A 16,875-nucleotide genomic window follows, 5' to 3' on the forward strand; every position below is an offset into this window, starting at 1 on the left:
GTTATTTTATCAGCAGCTGGAGGTCATGGAGATGTATATTCCACAAACCCATGCAGTTCTTTCTGTCCTTCCTCTCTCCATCTGTCTGGAGGTGCAATACCCTCTCTCTTCTTTGAAGCTGTGGGGAACTGGGGCTGTAGTTACACAGTCTGTATACTTAAGTATTAACAAAAGGAGCAGGAATTGTGCATAGCCTGTAAACACTTCTAAGGCTAAAAATATACCAAGTCTAGTTGCCTAGGTTTTAATTAACCAAAGTTATAATGGACATAACTGTACACCTTGAAGAAATCAGATTATTTTCAGGAACAGAATGGCTGGTAGCTTGTTAGGAGTGAACATAAAATAAGTTAGCTTGGCTGAGTTATTAATTTTCTTATTTCTATTGCAATATCACATGGCATTTTTCAAAAGTAACCAAGTTAGATGCACCCCAATTCACAGCATTATTACTGCTATTTAAAATTTAAAAAAAAAATATCAAGAGTAAAACCAAAAAGATCAAATTCTAAGCCTAAACCTACATACTAGAAATGTGTAAATAACTAAAAGTGAACCAGGCTTGAAGGAGTGTCAGGAGAAGTTTCTATAGAAACAGCATATAAGTATAGATAGCAAATCCAAATTAAAACTGTTGAATTGTAAATAATATTCCTGACAATTGTAAATTATAGTTACTATACAAAACTATGAGTTGCATTAATTCATTTACCCTGTCTGATGTGATGCCTTTTTTTTTTTTTCCTTAGTGGCAGGCAGGCCTACAACCTCAGACAGATGGTGAATGCTTCAGTCTATCAGTCTAAACACTGACGCTTTCTGTCAACTCATCAGATGAGTCTGACGCTTTTAGTACTGAGTAGGAACACTAGAGATCATTATTTTCTCTTGCAAAGTTTTTTTTAAAAAAAAACAAAAGCCTAAAACAAACCGCTAAGCCCACCACTTAGGGGGAATGTTTAAAGTTGCAAAGCATCTTCTTAATTATGACTAGTTTATAGAGTCCATCATGCATGAACCAGCTTCATGGTAAATACAAATATATATGATGACAGGTTAGGTTCTTGTGCTGTGGATTTCCATGCTAAACAAGTTTTAACTACTGTAATATTTTCTCATACATAGCATAAAATGCTGATTTTTAGTCGTTTTTTAATGATAATTTGCAATTGGTTTGGGCTATTTATATTATCATTTTACTGCCATTTAGTAGAACTCTTCTCACTACTCTTACATAGTGTTACTTCAGCTGAATAACATTTACTTGTCAAATACACTAGAACCATCGTTATGCTCAAATGGGTCAGACTTTGAAATATTAGAAAAGTCTCTGCTGTATGGGCTCGCGTACTCTCAGACATAGTTTGACCATTTAAAATTGTGTGATTAATCAAGCATTTTCATGCCAAATACTTAAATAGTATTTGAGGGCAAAATCAAATATTCATATGAAATACCTCCAAATCTATTGCTGTTTTGTTTTAAACCTGTACTCGTGACCCCAAGAACATGGGCCAGTAAACTGGAGTTAAACCATCCGCTCCCTTTGGCATTGTTAGAGGAGAGCTCAGTAAAGTCATCTGTGATGATAATTGCCTGGCCAGAATTAAGAAACAGGTAATACCCCGCTTCGTCCTAAAGGAAAATTTTTCATTTCAGCATATATTCAAGCTATGTTTATATGTTTGTTTGGGATGTATTTTCCTGTGCAAAAAAAGGTATTGAGTAATTTAAGTAAAATACAGAATATACTAATGTAGGTACTGGTGTACATGTACTTATTTTATAAACCGTAAATATGATTTGCAAGGGCAAAAATCAGTGACAGTTGAGCAGAATTCTGTAGGCAGATGTTCTGGTTTCCGAAATGTTCATCCTAGTGACCTAAAATTGCGTTAAAGGCTAAATTGGTATAAATTGATGTAATAGTGGAATCCTGTGCTCTTTGGGAATAGATGACCGTCAGGATGGAAATTTATAAAAATAAAATGAAAGCAACTTGAGTGTCTCAGGAACAAACAACAACTTTTGCATATATTTTCTTTTTTTTTTTCTCTTTGTCATTAAAATGGACTTCAAAAGGGATTTTTTATCCCTCCGTGCTGACACGCAGGTGGCTTCAGTAAAGAAAAGAAATTGAGAAGCCATCTCAAAGCAAATGAACAAGAGGGAATTGTTAGTGTACAAGCCTTCCAGCGTAAAACTACTCATGAGTGTAGGTACCCTTTGGGTTTTCTATAGGTGGCTGTCCCTGTTGACTGCACATTCTCTTCCCTACACAGGTAATTGTATGCAGAACTGACACCTATTGCACTGCCTGTTTGTCTCCCTGGCAACCAGCAGAAATAGTGAGTAGTGGTAAAGGAGAGAGACTGCCCATTTACTGGAGGCAGCAAACAGCGGAGCGATGGGGATGTGAATGGGAAGAAAGCAGAGAACAGAATGAGCTAAAAGGAGGAGATGACAGCATACAGGAGGAAACAAAAGCAGAAAGAAAAATATGACCTTAGCTTCTGGAGAGGAAAAAAAAATATGAAAGGAACAGGAAGACCAATGAAAGGGAAAAAAACAGACAATATGGTGAAAAAAGGGGAAATTGCACCAAGAGCAGGGTTAAGGGCTGCACCAGAATCGAGGAATAGCACAAGGTTATTGAGCAGGAGATAAGAGAAAAAGTTAAAATCGTAAACTGATGAAAAAATGGTATGGTAGGCTATAAGGAATTTTGTTGCAGAAGTGCTGATGACATCGACTGGAGAATACCCCAGAAAAGAAAGGGCACTAGGTGTCTAGGAATTTGCACTGAGATGGCCTGACCTCAAACCATTAGGTTGCTAAAGCAGAGCTACATTCAAGTTTGTGTCATCCTCCATCCATGTCATTACTTGCAGGGGTTATTGATGGCTTGATCGCTTCCCCCCAGCTCCCCTCTATTTCTTCACGAGTTGCATCTGTATGTATCACAAAAAAAGAAGGGAAAGGGTAGGTAAAAAGGCAAATCAAGGCAATATAATGTACCGCTATTTAAACACAAATGTGCATTAAGAAGGATGCATACCATGTAACGGTGACCCTGACTCTCTGTATGTCCTAATGTGTTAAGAGGTGAAGGTCTATGGGAGGTTTGTGAAGAAATACAGCTGAGAAAAGACCTTCAGCCAGTTCCTCGTGCGGACCGTGAACGTGGCCTCTGCTAAAATAAAAAATAACTGACCTATAAAGCAGCTTTGATATACAAAAAAAGAAGGGAAAGGGTAGGTAAAAAGGCAAATCAAGGCAATATAATGTACCGCTATTTAAACACAAATGTGCATTAAGAAGGATGCATACCATGTAACGGTGACCCTGACTCTCTGTATGTCCTAATGTGTTAAGAGGTGAAGGTCTATGGGAGGTTTGTGAAGAAATACAGCTGAGAAAAGACCTTCAGCCAGTTCCTCGTGCGGACCGTGAACGTGGCCTCTGCTAAAATAAAAAATAACTGACCTATAAAGCAGCTTTGATATAAAAAACCAGCAGAGGCAGAAAAAGTAGAGATGGGAATGTATGTGTTCTCATCCAAACAGTCTACGTTCCACCTGAATCCATGGGCCCACTCTTTCCTATAGGAGAGGTGACCCTGAAAACGGCAAACTCATTAGCTTGAGTGTTGGATGGAATTGCAAAAGGGCCACACCACCATAGGCTGGAACTATTACTGAAAAACACATTGAAAATCTTCCATGAAAGATGTGAAATTTCATAGGTAAATAACTACGCAAAATGGCAGAATGGACTTGGCTACACTGCATCTGTTGAGGCCTGGGTTTCACCAGCAGATGTTTTCTATATATTTACTGTATTTTTTATATGTAAGTTATTGGTGCTGTGCACGGCACTTTCAGAAGAAATTAGTGACTCGTTTATTGTAGCAGCACCAAGTATAATGTTCCTGGCAGCAGATCTGCAGCCTAGATAATCACATGTGGTGTTGCAATTTAGATGATGTTGCACTTGGAATTAAAATTAACATTGACCCAAGTCTGAAACAACATGAAATGTAAGGCTTGTATCACAGGGCTTGTATCTAAAAACCTGTGTAGTTATTCAACGCTTCTTTAAATGGAATTACTTTCTTACATAACTTTCTAGAAGAAAACAGCTTTATATACCTTGAAAATCTATAGCTTCATGTTGTGTGCTAATTAATGTTCAGCTAATTAATCCTTTTGATGTGTCACATAAGTACCCAATGCATAATTTTCTGTGAAATTATTAAGGTTCAACAAAATGGCAATAATTGGAATATTCTGAAACATGACATAACTCTGGACAACTTCTCAGCCTGCTTTTTGAGGAGCGGTTCCACATGTCAACATACACGCACACGGCACATTGGTGGAGGATATTTCTGATTGCAGGCAAGAGGATTTGAAAGAGAACATTGAGCCTGAACAAGGAATATCAATTTCTTGTCCCTCACAATGTCCAAAATGTTTTTGAATAATTATATCACTTGCCGTTCAATGTCTTTAATGACAGTATTCTAATGAATGTATAGACTTGTCACATAAGAGTTTGATAATTCAGGCATGATTGTCTTAATCATGATGTAGAAATCATGAAAATAGTATGTAATGGGGTCATACAGAATGGGCATGTTGTGTACTTCTGAATTAATGTTTGCAAAATAGTGCTGTGAAAAATAGCAAAGTTGAGTTTTCACATAGAACCAAGATAAATATAATTCATGATTTAGTCTTCACGGATGTCAAATCATTCCACAGATTATCTTCAAGGAGGCAAGGAGAAATAGTAGAAATGGGAATTTTCCCCTGTGTTTTTCCAAAAAGAGCCAAAAAAGACATGTAATAGGGTCATACAGAATGGGCATGTTGTGTATTTCTGAATTAATGTTTGCAAAATAGCGCTGTGAAAAATAGCAAAGTTGAGTTTTCACATAGAACCGAGATAAATATAATTCCTGATTTAGTCTTCACTGATGTCAAATCATTCCACAGATTATCTCCAAGGAGGGGAGGAGAAATAGCAGAAATGGGAATTTTACCCTGTGTTTTTCCAAAAAGAGCCAAAAAAGGCATAACTTCTTTGCTAGTAGATTACATGCACTACATTACTTTCAGTCATCCTGATATCTTACTAGCATGGGGAAGCAAGAAGCTAAGGATCTTATTTTTCATGTAAAATGAGATAGGAAAAGCTCTGTTCTTATTAAAGAAACTTGAAGCTGTATTTATACAACAAATTAATGAGAACTTAGGGTCATAGAGAATTTCTTATTATTTTTCAGCTTTAAGCATGGGGTTCAGGAGAGCTCAGAAAATTACATGTTTGGAAACTGTGCTGCACAGCTGATAAAATGTGTCAACATGTTGATACTTTATTTTGCTAATGGTAATATTGTCCTCATGCTGTGCAGAAAAATGAAAATTGTCTGAATTAACAGAAACCGATGGGGTGTTTATTGTAACACTCTTTTTTAAAGAAATTGATTTTGTTACTGCTATAAGGACTTGTAAATGTATTAGCTAAGTATTACAGTTTTATTTAGCAAGGCTGCGTGATAGAATTGTTTCAATGTTCTTTTTAGAAAGAGTTAACATAAAAGAGTGGAGGTCTTTTCTTTCGCTGAAATTTAGCAGTCCTGTTAAGCATGTATCGGCTTATTTTCTAGGCTCACTTTTATTCCAGCTGTGAGTGGGAAACTTCAGGAAATCATTCCTAAAAAGCACCTTGAGGTGACTAAATTGCTACTTCATTTATATCAAGATGGACAAATTGAAAATCTGCCAACCACAGTCACCAGTGCAAGTCCTGCTGGACTCCCACCCAAACAGATGACACGTTTTGCCTCCTCTGTGATGCAGATATGGGGGATTGATAGTTTCAAAGGTAGGAAGTTCTAGACCAACCTTGTAGATGCTGAAAAGCAAGTGGCGTTCCTCCCTCTTTCCTTTGTCTCCCCATCAGGATAAGATATGGGAAACACCAAAATCATTTTAGGGGCTTTTCTTTAAATTGCAGTGGCAGGAGTGGCCACAGTCAGCAACCAGTAGGAAACAACTGTTGTGGTTCATGGTCTGCTTTGAGAAGGTCTCTTAGAAGTCTGCAAGAACACAGCCAAGTCCCTTTTTATCAAGTGAAGAGCGGTACTTGCAGAGCTTTTCCTCTCCTGGGTTGCATGCTAGTAACACCGCCCTTTCAGAAGGCTTGTTTGCAAAATATTAAAATGAATCAACAGCTTTAGCAAACAGCTAAGCCTAACTTGCAAATAGGACTTAAAACGACTCTAGTTAATTGCATTTTTTGCCTTGTCACATAATACAAAACAGTTTGGGGAGGGGGTTGTATGCTGCTAACCCAAGGATTTGTTTGATGTTATTACAGTGGGTATGTTGCATATGTTCTGTGTTAATGAAATTGCTGCTTTACAGATGAGGACACTCAGGACCAGAAAGGTTAAAACTGGACAATTAGGAATAGCTAGGATTGAAGAGATAGCTGAAGTGTAAAGGCTATGCCCTGGCAGCTGAGAGGAGGGGCAGGGGGTTATTAGTCTGGGACTCGAGATGCGCAGCTGCCGTTCCTTCATGTGGCACAAACTCTGTGATTTCTGACAAAGCTTCTGCATCTCAGGTCCCCATATGGAAAGCTGGAGTAATAGTATTTCTTTTACTGCACAGGAATTCAAATTCTGTCGTTAAGAGCCATAAGATTAGGAATGGATGGATTCATTTAACAGTTGAGTGGCCTAAAATTCTGTGGCGCTAAACTCTTCTTGGAAACTAGATTCATTTTTATCATCATTGCACAAACTAATCATCTCACTTAGAGGAGAAGTCACTCAGTAAATGTTTTTGTGAGAACAATCCTTCCCACCTTCTAAAGCATTAGAAAAATATTTGCCTTTAGGATATATGCCAAGTACTTGATGTTTATAACAAAATAATGATGGTAGTTAGAATAATATGGATTAGTATTGTAAGCAAGTTTTCTGTAACTTTGGCATTAATAGTTCTAATTTCAATATATGATCAGATCTTTAAGACAAGTTACTGATGGTCAGAATGAGCTATGTATCCTGTAATGTGTTATTAATGCTCTATGAGGTTGATAACAGCCCCATGATTGAAAAGTCTTTCCATTCAAGAACTCCGTTTTACAACTTCTGAATCTGTTAAAAACAGAAGTGCTTCTCAGATGCAAAATGATGGATCTTTGTGTGCTGCTCCGGACTGACGTTGCTTTTGTGGCCTTTTGCTGTCAAGCTTCTTTGTAACTTGGGGCATACAAACATCTTTCCTTCCTAAGGTTCTGATTTGCATTCACTGAGCCTCTGCAGTGGCTTAAGATGTTTTGCCCATTCATAGGCAGTTTGAGCTTAAAAATGCCACACTGTGAGGTGGCACAACGGCGGCGTGACGGTGTGTTCTCTGCTGCAGGGCTTGTCCTTAAAGTTAAAAGAGAAGCCCAAAATTGCAGAATCTCCAGGGTTGTAAGAGCTTCATTATCAAATACTAACAACCTCTGTTAAACAATTCAAATGGCTTATTCAGTTAACTTATTCTAAAGTCTCCTGTATTTTAGAATAATGTTTCTAATAACCAACTCACTCTGGCATGAAAGAAACAGCAGCTTCAGTGTTTAACGAATATTTAAAAGGTGATCTGCTTTGAAAGCTGACTGTTGGTTAGTTTTTATGTTTCCTATTTGAGGCTTGAATCTTAATTTTTCTCCAATTTCTTCTGTTGAGACTTGGTAATGACAGAAAGAGGAAAGCTGGTGAGTCCTTTTCTGGTTTGCATCATTGTGGCTTAACTTTTCCTTGGTTCCACAAAATATGAGTGGAGGTGTTTGAGTTGGTTTCAGGATTAATACCGTATGGGCGTCTTTATTCTGGGAATAAATATTCATTATTCACTAGTTTTCATCATCAGTGTAGTCTGTACTTTTCCTGCTTCCTCCAGTAGTCTTTGCAATAGGACTTCAAACTATTAGTTGTAAGGCAAGTGATTTTTTAAAAAAAAGTCCATTTTCAGGTCCAGGTGGCAAATCTTTTCAAGGTTAATAGCCTATTTGTAATGGAATATGGTGACCTTAAGGAAATATAATGATTTGTAAATAAAAAAATACAGGGATCTTGCACTTCACTGCTCAAGTCTATTGACCCTGAAAGACAGCCATCACGTGTGAATTAGGAGAAAGTTGGTGATAATAAATAATACCCCTTGCTGGTGACAGTACCATAAATGTTCATCATCATAAATAAATATTGAGAATGGAGAAACATACAAATTAAATATAATCTAGGACAACAGACTGTGGCAGTGTGATGTTTGAAAAAAATATTTCTGGTTCTTGGCATCAGTATCAAATATGTTATCTGCATTAGGTGTACTTTTTGGACCATAAAAGTGGAAAGGTCTGTCAAATAAAGCTTGCTCTTCCTATGAGATCATCTATAGAAGTCAAAAGTTTTAAGTTAAGCAGTTCAAGATTTTCTTTTTTAAACACTGACCTAAAAGCAGAATAACCTCCTGATGAAGGGGTTCATTTTGGCGTGATTTTTGGAAAGTTTATCTCCACATAAATACATATCCAGCAAATAGATGTGTTGTTTCTTGGTGTTTTATCTTTTAAAATGTATAAGTGTATGTATTTATATACTATACATCCATCTTTATTTCTGTTTTTTTTCTTTTGCAGTTTATTGTGGAGTGTCATGGAAATACACTTCTTCCCCAGTTTTTGGGCATGTACCGGCTTACTGTTGATGGAGTTGAAGTATATATGGTTGTTACAAGAAATGTGTTCAGCCATCGTTTATCTGTTTATAGAAAATATGACTTAAAGGTGAGAAATAACTGCTGATGAAATAACTGACAAAGTAGCTGAAAATCTTTGCTAGAAATGTTAGATTATCCTGGTGCTTGAATATTGCTCAGAATTTTAATTTGTTTTAAAATTGTGTTATGTAAAAGCCAGCATTAACTGGTTTACTTCTGCATCTAGGTTTAGCAAAACTGAAGGATGGTTTTATAGAAATTGTACAGATTTATTTGTATTGTGCATTTTTAAACAGAGCGATTTAACCGGGTATGTTTGTTAAATGGTAATGGTTAAAGGTAAAACCCTTCACACGAGTACAGTAATAATTCTACTTCCTATAGGTTTTTGTCAACATTATGGAAAGCCACAGCTGATTCTGCAGAGAGCTTTTGTAAAATAACTAAATATCATCATCATTTAAACGAATAAAATGCTACTAACTACTACAAAAGCTTCATATTTCATTCTATATTTTTAAAATAATTCAAGCAAAAAAGAGAAGGTTCTTAAAAAAATACCACAGAATATCTGTTGCTTTTATCATAAGGTGTGTTTTAGTTTTGTTCCAGGTTTATCTGCTCATTGTAGTTTTGCCAGTAGTTAATGTACACTGCTTACAATGAATGCCCAAAACATAGTCTTAGTCTTTCTACCTAAGGGATTGTATTTTTATTTTCTCCATAAAGTCTCCCCTTAGAAACATATTTCTTTCCAATACATTTAATTTTTATGTCTTGAACCACTAAGTGCATCTGCAAACTTGTTTTAAGATGTTTATTTAGCATTCTATATTAAGAAATTTGTATAGCTAGGTACTGCACTATCCTTTCCTGCTGTCCCGTATCTACCTAGCAATTGGTTAGATGGTTGACTGAATGTGATTGGTAAGAACTGATTTCCAGATTGTCAACAATTGACTTTTTGGTATTTAGTGTTATTGGCAGCAGAGCTAGCCCCAATAGATTTTTTTTTTAATTTGCGAGAACTGTATGTGTTTTAGAGCATTGTAATGTGCAGATGCATTAAAAAAGCAATAAAAGCACAACATAAAGAAACGTAAATGAGATGCAGTATATTCTTAACATTGGTGTCATCAGCTCTTGCTATTATTTACCTCCATGAATGCTCTGTACTGTATTCAGTTTGTCTAGGTGGATAAAGATAAACTTCTCTTGAAATTTAAATTTAACATCAGTATCATGTTATTCTTCAAAACAAATGCCTTCACTGAGCAGATTTATCATGACACTGCATAAATTATAAATCACTTTTTCTTTATTTTCATTGCTACAACAATTGCAGTTGAAGGTTCAGAGTCCTTTTTCCGATGTGAATATTTTTGACACCAGCTTAGACCTCACTTGTAGCACAAGTCTTCACCTGTGTAGATACTAAGAAAAAGAGGCCACAGATCAGCATAGGATTTCAAAGGTATTTTCCTGGCCACTGAGGCATTTCATTAAAATTACTTCAGTGTCAAATTTGCCAATCTCCCTAATTTTCACCATTGTAGATTTTTCTTCCAGTTTTGTTTTCAGCTAATCCTTTTTCGGGCCAAATAGTCTGTTGGAGCAGTGTGTTGGAGCACAGAACACAGCATAAAAGGTGTTTTCAGTAAACTAAAATGACAGACTTTTACCAGGCTTTATTATCGGTTAATGATATAATGTCACCTCCAGTTTGTTCAGAAAGCACCATATTGCCTACTAGTTTTAAGCTAATAACTAACTAACCAACTAAATATATATCCAAAAAGTCTTTGGGAAGCACTGCAAATCTTGTGAATTCACAGTTGGTTTCATCTCTTCCTTTGACTTCATGTTGCTGTGAGGTGCTTTGTTCTTGTTTGTACTTTGTGATCTTTTAAATATTTTTATGTGTTTATATTGTGTGACATCCTTCTCGAATGTCTATTACATACGTCCAAGTAGTTATATAAAATAGGCTGTTCCATAACCATACAGATAAATTGGCACAAAAAGATGAGAAGTCTGCCAAGCAAACTGAATTTCCAGGATGACAGTCCCAAAATGAGGAAGAGACGTGAGGAAGAAGCTCCAGCAGTCAGGAGGACAGTAGATGTAGAGCATTTGAGGATTTAATCCATCTTTCTTCTCTCATGATACATCTTCTTCAAGTGATTGCAGCAGTTCAGCCGCCCTGAGCATTCTACCTACTGTATCACCTTTCTTTAAAACAGCTCTCAAGTTCAGGAGGATGCAGCTCATCCACTTTTTGACCTGTTATCGTAACATTTTCAAATTAGTTTCTGACATATGCACATTTTTAGATCCATTTTTTCTGTTTCAGGGCTCTACTGTGGCTCGAGAAGCCAGTGACAAAGAAAAGGTATGGTGCATTTCCGTTTCTTTTTCAGTTATCTAACCTGCTAGCTAGTCTCAGGACAAACATAACCAACACTGTTCTGCCCCTTTTCTTTGTTTTCTGTCATATTCTCCCCTCTTGAGTTCTACCTTATTCCCTCCTTTATCTTTCCTCTATTTTCTGCAGACCTTTGAATATTGGTTTGCAGTGGTGTTGAGATTTCAGAGGTAAGTGAGCCGATCCTCTACCACCTCCTTTTCCTTTTTTCTCATCTCTTCTTAGTTTCTTCAGGGCCTGCCCTGTGGTAGGAAAACATCAGGACTTTCTTCTCTTTCCTCCTGCTTCTTCATCTTCTTTCTCTTGCTCTTTAATATTGAGATTTATGGATACTCAGTGTCGGTTAATGGAATGATGTGATGTGGCAGCACTTCTAAAGTGAATGCAAAGATGAACCAAACCTTGAATTGTGAGAGCCTTTGGGTATGTAAAGCTCGTATAAATGAGCAAACAGCTGACAGAATTGGATGTACACGTAGCTATAATGAGAGACAGTCTCCCTCAAATTTTAGGCTGAAGCTTTGCTCTAAAAGGAAATTGATCACTTTGTTTATCCTTATCTCCAGTTCATTTGGAAAATTTCATGTTCTCAAAATCAACATTTCTCTGAGCTTTCAGAGAAATAGCCTCATGGCACTGTAGGTGAGGTTTGTTTACAGATTCTACAGATAACTGAAGGTGGAATATAGTCTCCATCATCCAAGACTTCTTAGATTTCTAAATTTGGGTGAAGTCTAGGAACCTATGACACCTGTTTGCTTAATTTTTCCAAGCATGTTCCTTCTGAATTAGCATAAGATCATTCAGCAGAAATAGCCTCATGGCACTGTAGGTGAGGTTTGTTTACAGATTCTACAGATAACTGAAGGTGGAACATAGTCTCCGTCATCTAAGACTTCTTAGATTTCTAAATTTGAGTGAAGTCTAGGAACCCATGACACCTGTTTGCTTAATTTTTCCAAGCATGTTCCTTCTGAATTAGCATAAGATCATTCAGCAATTTGCTTAAAAGACTTCATTTTATGTTGTCCCAAATGCCATTCCGATCATTTGTTTATCTCCTAAGCATTAGTTGTACCATACTTTCCTCTCTGAGTCTTCTACAGATCACACAACTGCACTAAGGAGTAAGGGACATGCGGTAGCTGTCAGGCCTGCAGTTCTCACTGCATGAAAAACTCTGTGCTAAGTTTTTCCAGATCGTCCTAAAGTATGACCGAACACTTAGAATTCTTCTTCCAGCATTAGGCAACTACGATGTCCCAAATGCCAGCTGCAGTTACAGTAGCCAGCATTAGCTCTCTTTTGCTGTACTGGGCCCTCAAGATCATGTCTTGAATGGTCTATCATGTCTTTTCTTGTGGTCTATTTTTGTTCTTGTTTAGTAGCACAACTCTAGAGCTTTTAAAACAGGACGATGAACCCTTCAGTGTCTTACAAAACGATACCTAGTGTCATTAAAAACCTCCGCTGGTAGTACTAAAATAATCTGATAGAAATTAGGAGGGCAGGTTGTTTGGATGGAACTGCTTCAGGCTGCAACCTTAATGCTTGGAACAGTCATGTAAAGTTTAACAATATTATGTATATTCAGCTGGATATGTACCTATACAGAAACAATACAGATATCTAGTGCAGTGGTTTTGAGCAGCTTTAGGAATATGTCTCATAATAATAAATAGTTTAATACTACTGCACACAATAGTAGTTAATATATTGAGTGAGAACCTCAAAGAAACAGTGACTTAAAGTTGTTTGCATGTAAGTATGTGGCAAAATTACTATTGAACTTAATTATAGCTAAGTTGAAACAAAGCTGTATAATTTTGTATAACTGAATACAACAATTATTCTCTAAATTTAATGCAAAATCATAACTTCAGTAAGGCCAATGACATCTTCAACACATCTAGAACCTCCCCTGTCATTTTGAGTACTTCTATGAAAGGAATGTAAAATAAAAGAAAAAGGTTGCCCAGATTATTCCTCTGTTGCTCTAAATCTCACACATTCTTTTCTTTTCAAATGAATTTGATTTCTTGGAGATAGAGCTACACTAAACTTATTGATGGTGCAAGCAGACAGTCTAGGGCTGTTAGAACAGCCTTCTGTTACTCCTCATTCCCTTTAAACACCAGTGCAGCAGGGAAGCCACAAGCTAACACTCAGAACAAACACTTTTAGAAAGTGAATTAATTGGGTAGAATTTTAAGTTCATAGAGGGACCAACATTTTGCAAATGCTTTAAGAAGGAGTCTTAGAGATTCGAGCAGGGAGAAGTAGTATTTTGCTTATTACATGTTTTTTGTCGTAACTTTTGGGGTCTGCTGTTTGATTTGAAAGGGTCAGAAGAATAGACTCTGTGTGTCCATATTGTAGATGTTCAGAACATTCATCATCACTGCGATCTGATTCTCCTGCAACAGGCACTAGAGCTGCAGCGATCTACTCATCTAAACCACTCAAGTGTATTGAACGCACAGTTTTTAAGCTTAAATAAAAAGGGGGGTTGTATTTATACTAATAGACAAGGAAAGCTTGTTTTTGAAACTCTGAGTGGTGCTAAAGACCCGCTGTCATGAGATGTATCTCTGCACGTGTGACACTAATTTTGGGGCCTAGAGGACTGTGTGGACATAAGTATGGAAATGGTCCACAATTAACAACTGGCAAGTGAGAGCCCTGTAGCAGGTTTTTTCTCTTCCATTTTCCCTTAAGTAGATGTCACTGTTTTCAAACTTTTTGTTTGTGATCTTCTGTGAGAATCTCAAGCCAATTTTAAAGCTGTTAAAATGCCTGGAAAATTTTTGCTTGAAAAGGGGATTAAAAAAAAAAAAAGAAAGAAAAAAGACATTTTAGCAAAAGCTCTGAAGAGATTTTGGCATCTCCTGTGTTAGAAGAAATCGCTCTGAATGGTTGCGCAAATCCAGACAATCTCAAATACTTAGCTGTTGTAGTAACTTAGTAGCTAATTTTTAGCCAGAGGCAAGTAAAATTAACAATTCATTAATATCGCCCTGAAATTACATTAATAATAACAGAATTTCCATTAACGGCAGTGTTATTTCATTACTTACTATAAAGGTATCCACTGCTATTCACATTTGAAAAACAGAAAAGTAATAAAAGACAGGAAGCTTTTGGTGCCAAAATGACTGGCAATGCTGTAATTTTTAAATGGGCTTTTAAGTAATTCATATTTAATTTCAAATGCCAATATTCAAGTAATCAAATGGTTTTCAGAATATCGAGCATAATATGCTAGCTTCTTTTAAAGCTGCAGAAGCCAGAAAACAGAAGAGCAAGTCTTTCAGTCACATTCTAATGCAGACTACAAATTTTAGATAAATTACTTTGAATTGGCATACTTGGCTAAAATTATCATGTTCTTGAGTCTTTTTCCTATCAAACTACTCTGTTATTATTTACTCAGTTAATGAAGAGGAGGCAATTGTGCAGAAAGATTTAATGGACAATAAAATCAGGAAAAGAAAACTATTTTTCTACTTTAGTTTTGTACTGCAAAATAGGTAACAGTATTCAAACATATGGGTTTTTTAATCAGTTTTTAGGAAGAAAAGCTGGCTGGAATGACTCTGTTACTTTTCTGTCCTGTTTTCAGTTTGTCTCCTGTTTGACTGTCTTCAACTGTTTAATATCCTAACATATTGATGGGAAGCTCTGAAACTGTCATTTCAATATTTTGTGAGAATCAGCGTGGAGACAAGCTCCGTCGCTTAGATTTCACCTTAACACACAATTCCTTTCATTTGCATTATAAGTGATGTTTTTAATAATAAAGGCATCACTTTCTTGGCAACAAGTATCATAACACACACTTACAGATGTCTTGAATTTTAAAAGAACAGTATGTTTCAACAGTTGTCAAATTCTGACAGCGGCTCCTTTTTTTTTTTTTTTTTAGGCTTTAGTTCTCTGTATTTTTTATTTTTATTATTCTAATAATGGGCATTTTCTATTCATTCCTTGGGTTCTCTGTATTTTTTTATTTTTATTATTTTAATAATGGGCATTTTCTATTCATTCCTTGGACAATTTTGCCCTCTGAAGTGAAACCAGGATAATGCAGAACTCCCCTGGTGGTCTGTCTGCTCACAATTATGCTATGTTTGCAGTATGACATCAAATTAGCAATTACAGCTGAGTCTACTTGTACTTATAAAGAACTTAAGCATGTTGCTTGTGAGCGAGCAACCCAGAAGGAAATTTGAAGAAGAAAAATAAAACCTAACTGAACTGAGGCACACCGTATTTCTTCTTTCTTGAGCAATTGCAAAGATTATTACCTGTTTTTAAATTAATCTCTTTGTGTTGCCACCTCTGCAGTATGTGTTGTTTCATAAATAAGCATAAATGCAGAAAAATTACAGTAAATACATTTGAACAAGGGATTTTCTATTCAAGTTCCTTTTGGGGAAAAAATTGCCATAGTTTATAGCTATGTTACATCTTAGTTAAATTGTATGCAAAATACATAGCTCTGATAATTAGATTGAAAGATGGATCTAGATGTGAAAAACAGTTCTAGGCTTTATTTTTTACATTATGTATTACAACACATAGTAATTAACAGATTTCTGAAAGGACATATATAACTAAAGGAAGAAAGATTAGGAGCATAGCAACGAGACTACTCAGTCTTGGGTTAGTTTTTTTCTTTTGATGTCAATAAGTAAAATTTCATTCAAGGTAGATCATCCCAAAATCTGAGCTATATTTTCTGGCTATTTCAAAATTGCTAATTTCAGAACAGCATTTTTTACTTTTTTAGTGATTTTAATCTGCTTCATATGCCCATCTCACAAAACAGACATGTGAAGCTTGTCTTAGATTTCTGTGTGAAATGAATCCCAAGGTTGCACATACAGAGATTATAATTTAAAACATCACACTGCAATGCATTGCAAAGATGGGAATAGACATTCAGAGTTCAGATTCCTGTTTCAGCATTTGGCCTTTACATGACACCAACCCCATTATTGTTTTTCAAAACAAATCACTAGTTTGCCTTTGTTTGGGTGGGGTTTTTTGTTTGTGTGTGTAAAAGGCTGTTTTCCATATGTTAAAAGACTTTTAAAAAAAGGGGTGAGGGGAGCTTTTTCTTGCACTTTATATATTGCATGTTCATTTTGCAGCAGGAAGACATTAATTCTAGGGATAATTCTGGATGCATTTCTCTGATCATTGAGAAGACATATAGTTATTATTTTAGGACATGCTTGAACTCCTAATTCATCTACAACATCCTGCACAATTTTTTTGTCCTTCAAAAATGCCTGATATGCTGGCTAAAACCATTCCAGTGTTCCCTCTCAAACCCCCCTTTGGCGTTACAGCTCTATTTCCATTGCCATTTGCAGTCCTGTGATGCCAAGTGGAGCTGCAGACCCTTGTTTGGTTAGAAACCCCCGCCAAGGGCAAGGCAAATTATACAACAGAAGTTTGAACCCAGCTCCTGTAACCACCAGAGGGAAGAAGCTGCAATTTTCAGACTTCCAGAGAAAGCCCTAGTTATTCTTTCATCTTGTAGATCTAGTGACTTCGGACTTTTGATTCAGTTCAAAACCACCTGTCCCGAATTATTTCAAACTATATTTTGCGTAATATCTTTTTTAAAAAAAATACTGCCTTCCATATATGCTG

The 16,875-nt window shown here is 36.3% G+C and overlaps 1 protein-coding gene across 2 annotated transcripts in view; it reads left to right on the top strand.

The window, feature by feature from the left end:
• The window catches only part of PIP4K2A (phosphatidylinositol-5-phosphate 4-kinase, type II, alpha), a 53,441-nt gene that overhangs the window by 24,988 nt on the left and 11,578 nt on the right, over positions 1-16,875 (top strand). The window contains exons 5-6 of one of the 2 annotated variants that reach the window (XM_014946565.1): positions 8,707-8,853; positions 11,140-11,178. In XM_014946565.1, coding sequence (XP_014802051.1) covers positions 8,707-8,853; positions 11,140-11,178 — 186 coding nt within the window. The remainder of the gene's footprint in view (positions 1-8,706; positions 8,854-11,139; positions 11,179-16,875) is intronic. The other variant, XM_014946573.1, reaches the window with a different exon arrangement.

The sequence above is a fragment of the Calidris pugnax genome, unplaced genomic scaffold, assembly GCF_001431845.1.
Source record: "Calidris pugnax isolate Ruff unplaced genomic scaffold, ASM143184v1 scaffold19, whole genome shotgun sequence".
Classification (NCBI taxonomy): domain Eukaryota; kingdom Metazoa; phylum Chordata; class Aves; order Charadriiformes; family Scolopacidae; genus Calidris; species Calidris pugnax.